The 19,000-nt window shown below is 35.5% G+C and overlaps 1 protein-coding gene and 2 long non-coding RNA genes across 3 annotated transcripts in view; 1 reads left to right on the top strand and 2 right to left on the bottom strand.

The window, feature by feature from the left end:
* The window catches only part of LOC136026498 (uncharacterized), a 98,404-nt gene extending 85,419 nt beyond the window's left edge, over positions 1–12,985 (top strand). The window contains exon 3 of the long non-coding RNA XR_010617322.1: positions 12,577–12,985. This is a non-coding gene — a long non-coding RNA (uncharacterized LOC136026498). The remainder of the gene's footprint in view (positions 1–12,576) is intronic.
* On the bottom strand, positions 1,298–2,111 carry LOC136026497 (keratin-associated protein 19-5-like). The gene is made up of 2 exons (XM_065703122.1): positions 2,012–2,111; positions 1,298–1,575 (listed from the first exon to the last, which is right to left on the bottom strand). The coding sequence occupies exons 1-2, from the start codon at positions 2,024–2,026 to the stop codon at positions 1,342–1,344; spliced, it is 249 nt and encodes an 82-aa protein (XP_065559194.1). The 5' UTR covers positions 2,027–2,111; the 3' UTR covers positions 1,298–1,341.
* A 5,021-nt stretch (positions 12,986–18,006) lies between the features above and the next one.
* Positions 18,007–18,788, bottom strand: LOC136025666 (uncharacterized). The gene is made up of 2 exons (XR_010617140.1): positions 18,689–18,788; positions 18,007–18,293 (listed from the first exon to the last, which is right to left on the bottom strand). It is a non-coding gene; the product is annotated as an uncharacterized LOC136025666 (long non-coding RNA).
* Positions 18,789–19,000: the final 212 nt, after the last annotated feature.

The following is a 19,000-nucleotide window of genomic DNA, read 5'->3' as shown; positions in this document are numbered from 1 at the left end:
GATTAAGTCTAGTGCCGTTTCCTTTCCTTTTTTGTACTCATGTCATCAAAATACCCTTGACAATATATTGAGAGTGACATGGGGGTTGAGGTTAAAAGTTTGAAGTACTGTCAAGGGGGAACAGGGGGGATTGGGAGCTTCAAAATGTTGTTTTCTAAGGGGAAGGGGTTAAGATTTTATGTTTGTGATTTGCCTAAACGTTTTTGTACTATTGTCTCCAATGGGCATTATAATCTACTTACGTCTAAATAGTGAGGTAAATAACCAGATAAAATTTAAAACAGTAAATCTCGGGGTTGTATGAGGTTAAAGAGTTTTAGGGAGAGGTATATTTTGAGTGTTCAGGGATGTTGGCAAGTGGACCATAAGTCCACTAAAAATATCTGTTCGATGTATATCTCAATGTTTTTGCACAATAAGCCTCAATGAGACATATAGCCTATTCAACAGGTCATTGTGAAAAAGAAATGACAATGAACTGGTTAAAGTCAGAACTATATCCATTATAAAACATAGCAACAAGCTGTAGGGAAATAGTTAGTATGAACCTATAACAAGGAAGAAAAGGATTAATCAGGTTATTTAAACCTCAAAAAAGGTACAAAGTAATATTTTTTAAATGCAAGCAGCTGTTTTTCGAAACTTTTAGCCATTATTATTATTGCTCTTTTCTTCTCTAATTTTGTCGGAAATGTCTTTTAAATATTGAACGTGTCTCAGCTTTCTCTCTGGAAGCTTCTTTAAAATACAACTTTCAAAAGTTAGTAAGTATTAATAGTGGACTGTATATTTTTTGTCTAGATTTTATTTTACGAAAACGAAAAACTCCCCGCTTTAACTTTCAATAATGGACTATGCCTTAATAACTGAAATACGTGTTTCTATTCAATTTAACCCGATTTCACACATAGGAAAAATATAAGCGTCTATTGTTCTCACTTCCTGTGTGATCACTGTCATTCTTTAGCATTTGGCAATATTTTAAAGTATTTAATGGAGTTATATATTCTATAGTGTTTATTTCTTTGTGGGTAAACATTAACAAGAATGTAGGGGAAAACGAACCCTTCACGTTGGTACTAGTTCATCTGTCTCTACTTCAAGTCACACACATCGCACCCTTCCTGCTATTTTACATTTATGTGTGTCAATAAAAATAAGAAAAACAACTTTCTAGATTCCTATTCGAATACTACCTGAGATGGGAAAATTTAAGGTTTGTAATCTATAAATAAATAAATAATAAAAAAAGGTCTGCATTCTCTCTCTTTCTACAGATAGTAATACTTTTGATATAAAAATTTATTTCACATTTAAGAATGACAAATCGGCTGAATCAGTTCACCAGTAACCAAGTCCACGGCCATAACCATATCCACCGTAATAAGGACTGTAAATGCCTCTGTATGATCCAGCACCGTAAGCACCATAAAATCCACCGTATCCAAGCCCAAGTCCAGCACCATAGCCAAAACCGTAGCTTGGAAGGAATGATTCACTTCCTTGAATGTCTGTGGCCTCCTTTTTTTCTTCTGTTGGCGCGCACATAGAGATTGAGAAAAGGGTGAGCAAAACCTTGAAAAAGAGAAATTGATTAGTAACAATGTGGATGTATCAACTTTTCTGTAAAAAATATATATCATAATCAACATTTTATTAACATTCTCATTGTATGCCCTACTATTCTTCTTTTTCTTCTTCTATTTTCCTATTATTCTTTCTACTACTCGTGTACTATTTTTCTCTTTTATTATACAGAAAAGACCATTAAAGGAAAGAAATATCTACGTTTTACTAGTCAGTATTAATCAAAATTGATCCCTATAAAATTTATTAAATGAGGAAACATAATAAAAACAAAATACCTATAGACGTAGCATATATAGACATGATAAAAATGACACAAAAAGAAATAAGCTTTGGAATAAGATGAAATTAAAATAATTTCGTAAGTCAGCAATTTAATTTTGTTTTAATAACATCAACAACTTTTGAAAAAAGGATGACTTACAAATAGTTTCATCATTGTCTATATTTTTAATCTCAAGTTTCTTTGAAAACTGTTTCAGTTCTGATGCAGAAACGATATTTTTTAGTTGCTTATATTTAGAAATCTTCATCCTTTGAAACCTTGAAATCTGCACTATATTATTTCATTGTAAATAAGGTCAAGCAGTTGGTTAAGCGCCAAGTTCATAACTTTTACAACAAAATATACTAGAAAAAGGAAAACAAGCTTTTAGAGTGTTTGAAAAAAGTAAGCATTTTAAAAGCACTAGATAAAAACTGATTTAAGCTTGTGTTGCGCAACATCTCTCCCTCTTCTAAGAATCTGTGGCAACACATAGGAATCAGGGTGTGGCTCTTTGAAATATAAGGATGTTTGCCAATTTCGTAATAAATTGTGCTTTAGCCAGTAATTAATGTTTTTCTCATAGTAGGAAATCTAGCCTCCCTCCCTTACCAGGATCCAGCCTCCCCCCTATGCCCTTTTTTGCTACCCGAGCCTCTATAGACCCCTGTATATCACCTTACAGTTTATAGACAGTCATTTTACTCAAAAAGTCAAAAGGGCTAATAAGTATGCCTCCAGGATTGACGTCATACCTACAATCTCAGGAAGATTCTCTCTCTAGATTCAATCTCTAGGGGAAGATTCCCAGATTTATCCAAGTGCATAGTCTGTCACATGCATATCTGAGTAAATCAAATATGACTAGGTCCTCTCGTTTTTTTTTTCAATTCGTAAAGGCTTCAGAGACATAGCTAAGACTTGATGGAAGGGGGGGGGGTTCAATTATATTTTGAGTTTAGACTTGGGTATGGGCATAGGTTGGTCGAAAGACACTAAGTGTATTCAAGTCATCGAAATGGCGTATTTATGACATATTCAGAGTGAATTGGGGGATAAAGTTCCAACTTTCAGGCACTGCTGAAGAAAACAAGGGGGAATGGGTATATTGAATTCCCATTGTATGTCGTAGGGAGGAGTGAACTTTCTTAACTGAACTGAACTGAACTATAGACTGGATAGTTTGTGTTTACGACCCAAGGATGAACTGTTTTACAATGTGGAATGATCTGGCTCGTATGGTATGAGCTCTAGCAACATTCTAAGAATTTATAGATTGCTTTAAAAGGAAAATCAAAGGCTTAATGCTGGTTCGGATTTAAAATAAGAGTTCTGAGTCACGAGGTTCTTCTAAATATAAAATTCACTAAGATCCGATCACCCACTCATAAGTTAAAAATACTTCAATTTTTCCTATTTTTTCTATCCGTTCAGCCTCTCAGATGGTCGAATCGGAGAAAACGACTTTATCAAGTCAATTTGTGTAGCTTCCTGACGCGCCTACCAATTTTTATCGTCCTAGCACGTCCAGAAGCACCAAACTCGCCATGGCACTGAACTCCACCCCGTAACTCCCCCAAAGAGAGTGGATTCAGTCCGATTTCATCAATCACGAATCTACGACATTTATAAGTGTTTTTGAAGATTCCCGTTTTCCCTCTCCAACTCCCCTCAATGTCAACAGGTCTGATTGGGATTTGAAATAAGAGCTCTGATACATGATTCCATCTAAACATCAAATTTCATTCAGATTCAGTCACCCGTTCTCAAGTTAAAAATACCTCAATCTTTCTAATTTTTCCAAATTAACAACCCCTAGCTCCCCCAAAGAGAACGGATCCGGTCCAATTATATCAATCACGTATCTATAACTTGTGCTTATTCTTCCCATCAAGTTTCATCCCGATCTCTCCACTCTAAGCGTTTTCCAAGATTTCCAGTTTCCAAGATTTCCGGTTTCCATCCCTCCAAATCGCCCCAATGTCACTAGATTTGGTCGGGATTTGAAATCAGAGTTCTGAAAGACAAGATCTTTCTAAATATCAAATTTCATTAAGATCTGATCACGTGTTCGTAAGTTACAAATACCAAATTTTTTCTAATTTTTCTGAATTGCTCCCCCTCCCCAAATCCAACAAAGAGAGTGGATTCGTTCCGGTTATGTCTGTCACTTATCTTGGACTTGTGCTTATTCTTCCCACCAAGTTTCATCCTGATCTCTCCGTTTTAAGCGTTTTCCAAGATTTCCGCTCTTCCCCAATGACACTGGATCCAGTTGGGATTTAAAATAAGAGATTTGAGTTACAAGGTCCTTCTAAATATGAAATTTCATTAAAATCTGATCTCTTCTTCGTAAGTTGAAAATACCTCATTTTTTTAATTTTTTAGAATTAACCCTTCCCCCCAACTCCCCCAAAGAGAGCGGATCCGCTCCGGTTATGTCAATTACGTATCTAGGACTTGTGCTTATTTTCCCCACCAAGTTTCATCCCGATCCCTTCACTCTAAGGGTTTTCTAAGATTTTAGGTTGAGCCCCCCAATGCCAACGTGTCCGGTCAAGATTTAAAATGAGAGCTCTGAGACACAATATCTTTCTAAACATCAAATTTCTTTAAGATCCGATCACTCCTTCAAAGGTTAAAAATACCTCTTTTTCCTAATTTTTCAGAATTAACCCTCCCCCCAACTCCCCCAAAGAGAGCAGATTCGTTCTGGTTATGTCAATCACGTATCTAGAACTTGTGCTTATTTTTTTCACGAAGTTTCATCCCGGTCCCTCTACTCTAAGTGTTTTCCAAGATTTTCAGTTTCCCTACACCAACTCCCCCGATGTCACCTGATCCGGTCGGGATTTAAAATAAGAGCTTTAAGACACGATATCCTTCCAAACCTCAAATTTTATTTAGATTCGATCACCCATTCGTAAGTTGAAAATACCTCATTTTTTCTAATTTTTCCGATATAACCGTCCCCCCACTTTTTTCTAATTTAATTAATTTCTAATTTAATCTGTTTTGGTTCCTGATACGCCTGCCAAATTTCATCTTCCTAACTTACCTGGAAGTGCCTAAAGTAACAAAACCGAGACAGACAGACCGACAGCGATTGGCAGAATTTGCGATCACTACATGTCACTCGATAAATACCAAGTGCCATAAAGACACTGTGGGTTGCCAGGTTATCAAAAATGACACATCCGCTATTTCTTTGCAATACCTTTGGGTATCAGGCTGCCATTTTCAGGGAGTGTCGAGTGGGGGGGGGAGGGAATTCGCAGATGTCAAGCTAAATTATTGGGAATCCTGAGGGGAAATTTGAACTAATTCAAAACACACTATTCATGCGGGACGTCAAATGGCACATCTTACGAATAACTTGGGAATAAAGTTGCAACTTTCAGGGAACTATGAATGGTATGTTTAATTAAACAAAAGGCAATAGGAACATGTCAATTAAAATCGAACAGATATTAAGTTTATAAAAGAAATTCCGCAAAAGAAGTTTTTCAAATAAAGGGAAAGATTTACATTAAGCCAAATATGAGGATGACATAAAGTAAAATAATTTTTCAAGCGTAAAACTATCTTATGGTAGTTTTAAGCTCGAAAATTTATCAATCAATAAATGAAAACCAAAATCAGCAGAAGTTACAATAAACGACCGAGTCAAACTTAAAACGAGCAGGAATTAAAAGAGTAGGGCTGACGCCCCGTGTCTTCTGAAGACCAGAACATAACTTAAACTTTACTGAAAACAAAATACATTTCAAATGTTTTCATTTTTAACTTTGATAAATCCAAGATTATTAAGACGTTCAGAACCAAATGTCAGTATTTATATATTTAACTGTCAATCCGCATTCATTTGTTCCTTTTCAGAAAAAAAAACAAGTTTTTTAACTGAAAGTAAGGAGCCATATTAAAACTTAAGACTGACAAAAATTACTCCGTATATGAAAGGGGCTGTTCCCTCCTCAACGCCCCGCTCTTTACGCTAAAGTTTGACTCTTTCTCTCAACTCTAATTTTTAAAACAGTAAAAAACTTTAGCGTAAAGAGCGGGGCGTTGAGGAAGGAACGGCCCCTTTCATATACAGAGTAGGTTCTGTTCGTTTGAAGTTTTAATATCGCTCATTACTTTCAGTTAAAAAAAACTGTTTTTTTTTTTATTTCTGAACGTTTTTAAATTAAAGCATGTTTTGATTTTGGCTCTCCACACATGAATAATTAAAACAAAATTTGCATATTAATTTATTTTTCTGGCTAAATGGCTTTCTCATAGTTTTGATCGGAAGATTTTAAGAAAAAAGAAGCGGGGGAGTAGGCCTAGTTACCCTCCAATTTTCTGATTATTTAAAAAGGCAACTAGAAATTTAATTTTTTACGAACGTTTTTATTAGTAAAAATATGCGTAACTTACGTAACGAACTTCTATATTCATATGTTTATATTACATATATGAGGATGTTCACTCCTTGTCAATACCTCGCTCTTTACATTAAAGCTTATATTTTGTCCCAATTCCTTAAGTCACAAAGGCCGGGTCACCCCTGAATCACAAAGGCCGTAGAATATATAGTTGAATTAATAAAGTTACTTTAGCGTAAAGAGAAAGATATTAGGAGGAAGTGAACCCCTCATATGCGTAATAATTTATGTTCGATTTAAGTTTTAGAGCTGCTCCTTACTTTCAGTTGCAAAACTTTTTCATATTTGTTTTTTCATTGTTCTTTAAAAAATACTAAGAAATCGTGCAACCCCTTCATGGAAATTATATTCCCCCACGACAAATTCCTCCATGAAAAGATCCCCCCGCATAACCCCCTCCCCTCAATCCCTCCCCCAATCAAGAAAAATCCCCCTGAAAGCGTCTATACACTTCCCAATAACCATTACTATGTGTAAACGCTGGTCAATGTTTGTAACTTGCAGCCCCTCCCACGGGGACTGCGGAGGAGTAATTCGTCCCCAAAGACATAGTTATTAGGTTTTTCGACTATGCTGAATAAAATCTCAGAATTTCGATAGGATGACCTTGGGAAAAAATGAGCGTGGGAAGGGGCCTAGGTCCCCTCCAATTTTTAGGTCACTTAAAAAAGGCACTAGAACTTTTAATTTTGGTTCGAATGAGCCCTCTAGCGACATTCTAGGACCAATGTGTCGATACGATCACCTCTGGGAAAAAAACAGCAAAAAAAACAAACAAATAAACACGCATCCGTGATCTGTCTTGTGGCAAAAAATGCAAAATTCCACATTTTTGTAGATAGGAGCTTGAAACTTCCACTGCAGGGTTCTCTAATACGCTGAATGTGATGGTGTGATTTTCGTTAAGATTCTATGACTTTTAAGGGGTGTTTTCCCCTATTTTCTAAAATACGGCAAATATTCTCAGGCTTGTAACTTTTGATGGGTAAGTCTAAACTTAACGAAACTTATATAAATAAAATCACCATTAAAATGCAATTCTTTTGATGTAACTACTGTTATAAAAATTCCGTTTTTTAGAGTTTTGGTTACTATTGAGGCGGTCGCTCCTTACTACAGTTTGTTACCACGATCTGTTTGATTTTGGTTGTGATGGTGATTTTTTTTTCCCGAGAATATGAGAAATAGAAACACACAGTGTAAAATATGGATTGTTTTCAGAAAAGTGCGTATCATTCTCTTTTCCTTAAGAGCCACAAATGGGGGGAGGGGTTATCAGCCATAATTTTCGTAGTTTCTACTCGTTTTAAGTTTGGTTTACTTATTTATTATAATTTGTGCTCATTTTGGTTTTCATTTATTAATTGATGTTGATCTAAGTTAGTTTTACGCCATGAAAAATCATTTCACTTTAAATCATTTCATTTAAGGACAATTTTTTGGACGTTTCGATTTTTTTGAATAAGAACGGCGTGTTTAAGTTTTGATACATTAGAGTTGTGTAGCTCCCCCATGTTTTTCCGAACTTTTATTCTAAATTAGATGAAGATGAGAAAAAATACAATCATGGAAGCGTAATGGGTTGTAATATCAACAATAGACGTATGTAAGTTATATTATAATTGGTTTTGCAAGATAGGACAATATACAATGTATAGTAGAAGTTACTTTGGATATGTGAAAATTATACTGAATATCCAATTGAGTAGTGATAGAGACAGGCCAAAGGTATTTATCAAAAATTCTCCAGTTGCGCCGAAATATTTACTGTATGCACATATTGCTGTGATCAATTTCTGCATTTGGTATCAACTTGAACACCAATAGCTTCTATATTTGAGACCTCTTGACTGTCCATAATTGAAGTAAATGACAAATGGTCATTAATAAATATTGTGGTGTATGTGGTGTATGTGGTATATGGTGTTAATAAAATTAACACCATAAAGAGTGTTCTAGTACTGCCTGATGAAAGAGCTTGGTGCCTACTTTGTGCTAATTTTTTTTGTTTCTTGCGATTTTGTATGGAAGTGGTGGTCTTAACTCTAGAAATGGCTTTAGATTTGAAATAAACAGTTCACTTCCCCTTTTTTGAGAATCAAAAGGATTGTAGGGCAGCACCCCCTTCCTGTGCCTTATTTGCTACGTAGCCACCCACTAAAAACATCCCAATCAAATCTTGGCCTAAATATTCTGTATAAAATCGTGAAATATTGAAAAAAACCACTGTGTGCAGCCAGGTTATCAAAATGATGGATCTGCAATATGTTGGGAAAGGCTTGGGGGATGAATTAGGAAGTTTCAGAGAGCTTTTGGTCTTTGTCAGTATTTTCCTTTATGCATAAAACTTAAAAAGTAGGTAAGGGGATCGAAGTGCTCCTCAGAATATATCTTTCATTGCCGTGTCCCCCCCCTGTCAACTCACCCTGTACCCTTCCTGCTATCTTATTTCTCTATGTGGTACAAAACCAAACTTACTGGATTTCTTTCTGGATGCTGCCTGATATACGGGAACTTTAAGTTTTATAGTATGAAACTCCATAAATACATAAAAAGTTTGCCTTCATGGCTTAGGAAAAATAATATATTTTTGACATCAAAGTTTTTTTCAAATCAAAAAGTTAAAAAGGGCTCAATAAGTTCACCAATAATTGAATACACAGCCATAGCCATAACCACCGTAATAAGGACTATAAAACAATCCGTCTAAGCCAGCACCATAGCCTCCCTAGAGTCCACCACTATGGTTTTGGTAACAAACTAGAAGTAAGGAGCGACCCGGCTCAATAGTAACCAAAACTCTAAATAAATGGAATTTTGATCCCAGTAGATGCATCAAAGGAATTTGCATTTTTATGATTATTTCAAATTTAAAGTTTCATCAAGTTTAGTCTTACCCATCGAAAGTTACGAGCCTGAGAATAATTGCCTTATTTGCAAAAAAGGGGTGAACACCCCTTAAAAGTCGTAGAATCAAAATCAAAATTACACCATCAGATTCAGCGTATCAGAGAGCCTCACTGCAGAGGTTTCAAGCTCCTATCTGCAAAAATGTTGAATTTATTATCTTTGGCCAGAAAAAAGATCACGGATGCGTGTTTATTTGTTGTTGTTTTTTTCCCCAGGGGTAATTGTATCGTTCAATGGTACTAGAATATGGCGAGAAGGGTCATTTGAACGGAAACTAAAAGCTCTAGTGTTTTTTTTAAGCGAAAAAAAAAATTAAGGTTGACCAGGCCCCTTACCAAGCTCATTTTTCCCAAAGTCGCCCGATCAAATTTTTGAGATTATCATTTTATTCAGAATAATCGAAGAGTCCAGTAACTTTGTTTTTTAAGAAGACTTTTTACCCTACAATACCTGGCCAATGGGCTTCTATTTGTGAACTTTGCCCATTATTTACATTTAGTATAGTTTATCGGAAAGCTTACAGACTTTTCAGGGGGATATTTTAGGAAGGGGGGGGGGTTCGAGGAGAGAAGGATAAGTGGAAGGATCCTTCTATGGAGGATTTTCCATATGGGAAGTAAAATTTTCGATGAAGGGGGCACCAGATTTCCCAGCATTATTTTAAAAAAGATCAGATATTAAATAAAAAACACAATTTTCAACTGAAAGTAAGGTGCAACATTTAAATTTAAAACGAACAGAAAATATTACTTATATGAGGGGTATTGCCTCTCCTAAATAAATCGCTCTTACGCTATTTACTTTTAAAAGAGCTTATTATTCTAAAAACTGCAACAAAATCAAACTTAGGTTATTATAAGGTTATTATTAGTTTGAAAAAATAAAATTATATGTAAATTTCGTTTTAAATATTTATGCATGGTGAGCAATCTTCAAAACCTGCACTAATTCAAAACGTTCAGAAACTAAATAGAAAGAAACAATTTTATTTAACTGAAAGTAAGGAGCGACATTAAAACTTAAAACGAACATAAATTATTCCGAATATAAAAGATGCTGTCTCCTCCTCAGCGCCCCAGTTTATACACTAAAGTTTTTTTATTGTTTTAAAAATTAAAGTTTTGAGAAAGAGCCAGACTTTAGCGTAAAGAGCAGGACGTTGAGAAGGGGATAGCCCCTTTTATATACGGAATAATTTTTATTCGTTTGTAGTTTTAATGTCGTTCCTTTATTTCTGTAAAAAAAAAAAAAAAAAAATATTTAATAATCACATAAGACAAGCCGTGGCTTGTCTTATGTCCAACCACCGAGACAACTAAAAGAAACACAGGTGGTCATCAATGCCTACCATACCTTTGAAAATCGAAATTCCGGACTAAATAATTCAATTTCCAATCGAACGAGCCTCCTTCGGGAGTTTATGCGACAAAACCTTCCGTATGAAGTATTTTGGTGAAAAGAAGAAAGAAACAGGTTATGTGCTGCCCATGATAAAAAAAAGTTGCTTCGAAAAAAAACAATTGAAATTAGGTAAACAGCACCGCTGGATGGGATTAAGTCTAGTGCCGCTTCCTTTCCTTTTTTATGTGTACCAATGTCATCAAATACACTATGCGAAATACATCAGGGGGGACTGGGGGTTGAAGATAAATCTTTAAGGTCCCGTTGAGGGGAAAGGAGGGGGTATATTGAGCAACAAAATTTGTTGGTTTCTAGGAGGGTACCTAAAATGTTATGTTTCCAATCCATCTAAACCTTCTTGTACTATAGTACCCCTGGACATAAAATCTTTTAATGTCTAAGCAGTGAGGTAAATCAACTGAGAATTTTCTAAGTACAACATATTTCAGTTGGATTGGGTAATAGAGTTTCAGGGAGAATAGGGAACTTTCAGGGAGAAGAGGTTAAGGAAGGAGAAATTTAAAAGAATGTCAGTTCGATATGTGTCAGCATTATGTCAAACACTTCGTGGTAACGAACTGTAGTAAGGAGCGACCCGGCTCAATAGTAACCAAAAATCTAAAAGAAGGAATTTTGATACTAATAGATGCATCAAACGAATTGAATTTTTATGCTGATCTTACATATGTTAGTTTCATCAAATTTAATCTTACCTATCAAAAGTTATGAGCCTGAGAAGATTTGCCTTATTTTGGAAAATAGTGGAAAACACCCCTAAACGGCATATTATCTTAAAGAAAATCACACCATCACATTCAGCGTATCAGAGAACCCTACTGTAAAAGTTTCAAGCTGCTATCTACAAAAATGTGGAATTTTGTATTTTTTCCCTGAACACCGATCACGGGAGTGTGTTTTTTTTTTTCTTTTCTTTTCTTTTTCTCAGGGCTGATTGTATTGACGTACTGGTCCCGGAATGTCGTGAAGGGGCTCATTCAGGCAAAATCAGAAGTTCTAGTGCCCTTTTTAGTGACCAAACAAATTGGAGGGTACCTATGCCCCTCCCACATTCATTGTTCCCCATATTCAACAGATAAAAATCTTGAGATAGCCATTTTGTTCAGTATAGTCGGAAAGCCTAATAACTATGTCTTTGGAGGTGACTGAATCCCCCACAGTTCCCGGGGGAGGGGATGTAAGATACAAACTTTGACCATTGTTTGCATATAGTAATGGTTATTGGAAAGTGTAAAGACGTTTTCAGGTGGATTTTTCTGGGTTGGGGAGGGGGGTCGAGGGGATGGGATTACGTTTGATGATCTTTACATGGATTAAAACTTAAAACGAACAGAACTTACTCCGTATATGAAAGGGGCTGTTCCATCCTGAACGCTCCACTCTTTACGCTAAAGTTTTTTTATTGTTTTAAAAAGTAGAGTTTTGAAAAAGGGTCAAACTTTAGTGTAAAGAGCGGGACGTTGAGGAGTAAACAGCCCCTTTCATATACGGAGTAATTTCTGTCCATTTTAAGTTTTAATGTCGCTCCTTACTTTCAGGTTAAAAGACTTTTTTTTATTTAATCACTATAAGCCTCAATGGGAAATATAATATATCCAACACGTCATCGTGGCAAAGAAACGACAATGAAAAATCTGTTATAAGATATAACTATAAACAGTAAAAAATAGTTAGTAGGAACCTAAAAGTAGGAAGAAAAAGATAAATCTATGAACACAAAAAAAAGGAACAAAATAATATTTTACAACTCCAAAAAGAAATAGTTCTGTTTTCAGAAGCATTATGGTTGTTATTACTATTATTTTCGGTTTGGTTCTCTTAGTGTGTCGGAATTGTCGTTTACATTTTTAAGTACAAAAAATATGTCTCAGCTTCCCTCTGGTAGCTTATTACTTAAAATACATTTTTTACGGGGGCATGAAAAAGCGAACCAAAATGTGTTTTATTCATTTCCATTATGTTTCTTAGGAGTTGGACAGACATTCCGGGAGGTTAAAACCCCATCGATGCACGGGACTGCTGTAATTGCACATGGTTCAACTGCGAGATTGAGTCTTCTATGCTGAGCCCCGCAGTTAAGGAAATTTGAAAGGGGATAGGCACTTTAATGTTAGCGGTGAAGCTTAATCTGCATATTTAATTGAAGTTTTACTAGTTTTAATATTTATTTGTTCGTTTATATTAGAACCAGTCATAATTTTGTTGGCTATGATTGTTTATTTAATTTCTTTTCGTTTTCGGTTTCATTTATTCCTGAAAAGTAATTTGTGTTCGTTTTGAGTTTTTGTTCGTTTTTTTTTTTTTTTTTTTTTAGCGGAAAGTAAGGAACGACCGTAAAACTTATGACGAACAAAAATTATTCCATATATGAAAGGGGCTGTCCCCTCCTCAATTCCCCGCTCTTTACACTAAAGTTTGACTCTTTCTCACAACTCTATTTTTTAAAACAATAAAAAAAAACTTTTAAAAAAGCTCCCTATTCTAATTAAACGGCCATCGCGTTTCAATTCTAGTAAATAGTCAAACTTTAGCGTAAAGAGTAAGGTATTAAGGATGGGGCAACCCGTCATATATGGTATAATTTTTTTGCTTTTTTCGAAATAATACCTGTAAATATGGAGCATCCTATATGAAATATACCCCTCCCCCTCACAGAAAACTCATTTGTAGAAATTTCATGCTCGTTGAGAATCCCCTCTCCCTATAAAATTGCAAGTGGACGATCCACCCTGAGAAATTCTCCTTAGCATTCTTTCATTTGAAAAAAACTTTAATCTCTATTAGGTATCTCCATCACTCCAAATATGCCCCCTTCCGTGTAAATTATTTCCCAGAAAACAAAACTCGCGAAAAAAAAGCCCCTGGATAATTTTCCACAACATCTTTGCATAGAAAATTTAGAAAAGATGATGTAAAACATTTAAAAATAATTTTGAATAGTAATTCTGTCAACCCCCCCCCCCCAGTGTAACATTTCCCCTGGAATATTCACTCCACAGAAGTTTCCCTCCCAAGGAAGATTCTTTTCGTAGAAATCCTCCCCAAGCACGCCCCCCTCCCTCAAAAAAAAATTAAACCAAATAATGAACCAATATTAAACCAAATCAAAACACACTATATGCATCCAGGTTATCATAAAGGCGAATCAGCAACATCTCAGTATTTGCTTATTGCATTAAGTTGAAACTTTCAGGGCCGGTTTTGGGTGATGTTTAAATAATGAAAAGTGCACCGTGTGCATATTCTGCCACAGCTACTACATGCAGACTTACTGCTGCTTCTAAGGGCAAGCAAGATATCAAAAGGGCGCACAGGCAATATATCTCGGGAATGGCTTAGGAAATTAAGTTGAAAATTCACAGGCTTGTTCACAGGAATATTGAACTAATCAAACGACTTGTATGTATACTGCTACTGTAACTGCTACCGCTGCTATTACTATTGCTACTATTACTAAGGTTAAAAGGGCAAAATTTTCAGGGAATGTTTAAGTCAATCGAAAGACATTATGTGGATGCAGGTGGTCTAAAAGGTATACCAGTAATATCTCAGAAATGACCTAATGCATTAAGTTGGGAATTTCGGGATGCATTGAGGGGAAATTTGAACTAACCGAAAGGTGCTATGTGCATACTGCTAGAGCTACTGCTGTTGGTACTACTGCCACTGATTCCAATTCGAATAGTGCTACTACTATTCTATTATTACTTCCAAGGCTAAGGGTATTAAGGTGAAACTTGCAGGGAGCGTTGAGTGGGATGTTGAACTAGATCAAAATACGTTATGTGCATGCAGGTGGTCAAAAAGGTGTATTAATATTATCTCAGGATAGGCTTAGAGCAATTAGAGCATAAAGCTGGAACTTTCATGTTATGTTGAGAGAATCATTGAGCTAACCAAAATTATGCATACTGCTACTACCGTTGCTGCTATTACTGCCACTACTATTGCTACTGGGGCTAAGGTTAAAAGACAGAAGCTTATAAGGAATCATCTGGGGATATAGAACTAAATGAAAATGCACTATGCGCATTCAGATTGTTGGAGATTAAACAAACTGCTACTACTGCTATCACTACTGCTAAGGCTAAAGTTATTAGGGTAAAACTTTCTGGAAATGTTGAGGAGATATAGCAATTAATCTTACTACTAATACAAAACTACTGCTACTACTGGTGACCGCGACTAATTATGACTCTGAATACTTGCGACTGTGATTACGAATACCTGCCACTTTGACTACGACTATTATCACTAGGGCTGTGACCACTTACGACTGCGATTACTTATAACTGATCTACTTAGGGTTTCGACTTTGGCTGCATCTTCTTGTGACTCTGACTACTTGCAACTGCAACTATTTGCTGCTGCAACCAATTTTGACAGCGAAAACTAGCGATTATAACTTTGACTACTTGTAACTGCATATCCTTGCGTTTTCGTCCACTTATGGCTGCGACTATTTGCAACATTGAATACTATCATCTGCGACTGAGACTTTAACTACCTGCTACGACTTTGATAGCTTGCAATTTTGTCTGCAACTACCAAATTTTCACTCTTAGATTAATAATTGAGAAGTGCCTGAGTTATCAAACACATTTAGTCCTTAGTTCTATAGATAGTGAGCAGGTATTCGATTCTGTTAATCTTTGTATCAATTAAATAAAAAAAACAAAGTTTTTTTTAACTGAAAGTAAGGAGCGATTTTAAAACTTAAAACGAAGAGAAATTGCTCCACATATGAAAGGGGCTGTTCCCTCCTCAACGCCTCGGTCTTTACGCTAAAGTTTTTAATTGTTTAAAAAGTAGAGTTGAGAGAAAGAGTCAGACTTTCACGTAAAGAGTGGGGTGTTGAGGAGGGAACAGCCCCTTTCATATACGGAGTAATTTCTGTTCGTTTTAAGTTTTAATATCACTCCTTACTATCAGTTAAAAAACTTTTTTTTTATTTAATTTCTGAACGTTTTTGAATTAATGCATGTTTTGATTTGGCTCTGTTTGCGTACTCATTAATTTTTATGGATAAATGGCTTTCTCATAGGTTTGATCGGCCGATTTTGAGAAAAAAGGAGCGAGGGAGTAGACCTAGTTACACTCCAGTTTTTTGGTTATTTAAAAGGCAAATAAATTTTTTTAAATTTTTACGAACGTTTTTATTAGTAAAAATATACGTAACTTACGAATTGGCTTACGTAACAAACTTATATATTTGCATGTTTTTATCACGTATATGGGGGATTCCCCGCTAATCAATACCTCGCTCTTTACACTAAAGCTTAAATTTTGTCCGAATTCCTTAAGAATGACCCCTGAATCACAAAGGCAGTAGAATAAATAATTGAAATTAATAAAATCACTCTAGCGTAAAGAGCGAGGTATTAGGAGGAGGTGAACCCCTCATATGCGGAATAATTTTTGTTCGTTTTAAGTTTTAATGCTGTTCCTTACTTTTAGTTGCAAAACCTTTTTCATATTTATTTTTTCATTGTTCTTTAAAAAAATAATAAAAAAATCCTGCGCCCCCTTCATGGAAATTTTCTTTCCCCATAACAAATTACTCCAAGAACATTTCCCCCACATAACCCCCTCCCTTCAACTCCTCCCCCAGCCGAAAAAAATCCTCCTGAAAGCGTCTGTACACGTCCCAATAACCATCACTGTATGTAAACACTGGTCAAGGTTTGCAACTTGCAACCTAGGGGGAGTAAGTCACGGGAACTTTGGGGGAGTAAGTCGTCCCCAAAGACATAGTTATTAGGTTTTTCGACCATGGTGAATAAAATGGCTATATCAGAATTTTGAGCCGTTGATTTTGGGAAAAAAATGAGCGTGGGAGGGGGCCTAGGTGCCCTTCAATTTTTAAGTCACTTAAAAAGGGCACTAGAACTTTCAGTTTCCGTTAGAATGAGCCCTCTCATGACATTATGGGACCACTCGGTCGATACGATAGCCCCAGGGGGGAAAAAGCAAAAAAAAACAAATAAACACGTATCCGTGATCAGTCTTGTTGCAAAAAAAGCAAAATTCCTCATTTTTGGAGATAAAAGTTTGAAACTTCTATCGTAGGGTTCTCTGTTACGCTAAATCTGATGCTGTGATTTTCGTTAGGATTCTATGACTTTTAAGGGGTTTTTCCTCCTATTTTCTAAAATAAGGCAAATTTTCTCAGTCTCGTAACTTTTGATGGGTGAGTCTAAACTTAATGAAACATGTATGTTTAAAATCAGCATTAAAATGCAATTCTTTTGATTTAACTATTGTTATGAAAAATTACGTTTTTTAAAGTATTGGCTACTATTGAGCCGGGTCGCTCCTTACTACAGTTCGTTACCACGAACTGTTTGACAAAGGTAGAAGGTATTATCTTTGTATGGTATACCGAACAAATCCATTAAAGTGATTAGTGCTATGCATGAGAATTATTTACACTGCTGCGATTAAGGTGGGAAATAAGGTTTGCAGCGGGTAGCGTATTAAATCAGGAGTTAATCAGGGTTGTGTTCTATCCTCTTTTATATGAATCATTTTGATGGACTTAGTCTCAAGGAACACGGGAAAGGCAATGAAAGAGTGCAGGATCAAAAGGAGAGGAAAATAATTTCTGGACTTAGATTTTACTGATGATTTTAGCATTCTAGATGAAAGTGTGAGCAAAATGAATGAGCTTTTTATATTTCGCTTATATTTCTTTATGTATAAACTTTAACGAAAAGGAAGAGGGGACACAACTGCCCCTCAGAGCGTCTCTTTTACAGTTGTACCTTCTTATCAACTAGCCCCTTAACCTTCCTGCTACCTTTCTTTTGTCTGACTGTGAAGAAAACCTAACCTTTTCAGTTTATGTCTGAATACTGCGCAAAATAGGGAACTTCAAGTTTTATAATTTTAAACAAAAAAAAAAAAAAAAATACAAAAAAGTCAGTCTTTACTTTCGTTCTTGAAAAAAAAACTTTTGACATTCAAAATTTATTTTATATAACAATTACAAGGGAGCTCAATAAGTTCACCAGTAGCCAAGTCCACGGCCGTAGCCGAAACCACCGTAATAAGGACTATAAATGCCTCTATGTAGTCCGGATTTTGGGATGAAGTTGAAATTTTCAGAGAAAATTTGGTCTTCGTCAGTATTAGTTTTTATATGTAAACATTAACAAGGAAGTAGAAGAATTGAAGCGCCCATCAAAGTATCTCTTTTATTGCTGTGTCGCTCCCTATCAACTAGCCCATTACCCTTCCTGCTATCTTATTTCTATGTGTGGTAATGTACATAAGCAAACTTTCTGGATATCTGTCTTGATTCTGCTTAATATAGGGAAATATTAAGTCTTACTGTATAAAACTAAATCAATACGTAAAGAGTTTGCCGTCACTCTTGTCTTAGGAAAAATAATAAAATTTTGACATCAAAGTTTATTTAAAACCAAAAAAATACAAAAGGCCTCAAAAGTTCACCAGTAGCCAAGTCCACGGCCATAGCCATAACCACCATAATAAGGACTGTAAATTCCTCTATATAGTCCAGCACCGTAAGCTCCATAGAGTCCACCATGTCCGTAGCCAAGTCCAGCACCGTAGCCAAAGCCATAGCTTGGAAGGAATGATTCGCTTCCTTGAATGTCTGTGGCCTCCTTTTTTTCCTCAGCTGGTGCACAGAAAGCAATTGCGAACAGAGAGAGGAAAACCTAAAAAAGAGAAACTGATTAGTGATGATGTAGATGTAATCAACTTTTCTGCAATAAGTATATATTGTATTTTACTTTAAAAGACGTTCTTATTGAATGCCCCACTATTCAGCCTTTTTTTCATTTTAATTGAAGACATATTAATGGAAATAAACTATTAATTTTCTAAATAATATCTAATGTAAATTATTCCCTGGAAATTTAGTAAAACAAGACATATAATAAATACAGAAGACACATGAGTATAGACAGGAGATATGTCAACGTATTATAGAATAAATGTCATAGTTTAATAGAATTTTTTGATAAAATGAAAACTTAAAACAGCCTTAAAGCGTCAGCTTTTCAATTTTTCTTTTAAAGTGTAAGCAACCATTGAAAAAAGGACGACTTACAAATAGTTTCATCATAATTGGTAGTTTTAATCGGTAAGTTTCTTTAAAAGCAGTTTCAGTTCTAATGCAAAAAAGATACTACTCAGGTGCTTATATACGGAAATTATAATTTTTTCAGACCTTGAAACCCACTCAGTTTTATTTAATTGCAAATAAGGTTAAAGACCTTAAAAAAATGGTAGTCGCTGTGTTCAGCGGTGCTTTGAAGATTCTGAAAATCCTCTTTCAGGCTAATCAAAATGCCCTTTGTCTTCCTTAACATTTCCGGATTGTTTTTGTAGTTAATTAAAAATGGCAGGGACTTAGTTAACC

The sequence above is a fragment of the Artemia franciscana genome, chromosome 4, assembly GCF_032884065.1.
Source record: "Artemia franciscana chromosome 4, ASM3288406v1, whole genome shotgun sequence".
Taxonomy (NCBI): domain Eukaryota; kingdom Metazoa; phylum Arthropoda; class Branchiopoda; order Anostraca; family Artemiidae; genus Artemia; species Artemia franciscana.
The sequence above is the reverse complement of the archived record's forward strand: the minus strand, read 5'-3'. Positions and strand labels throughout refer to the sequence as shown.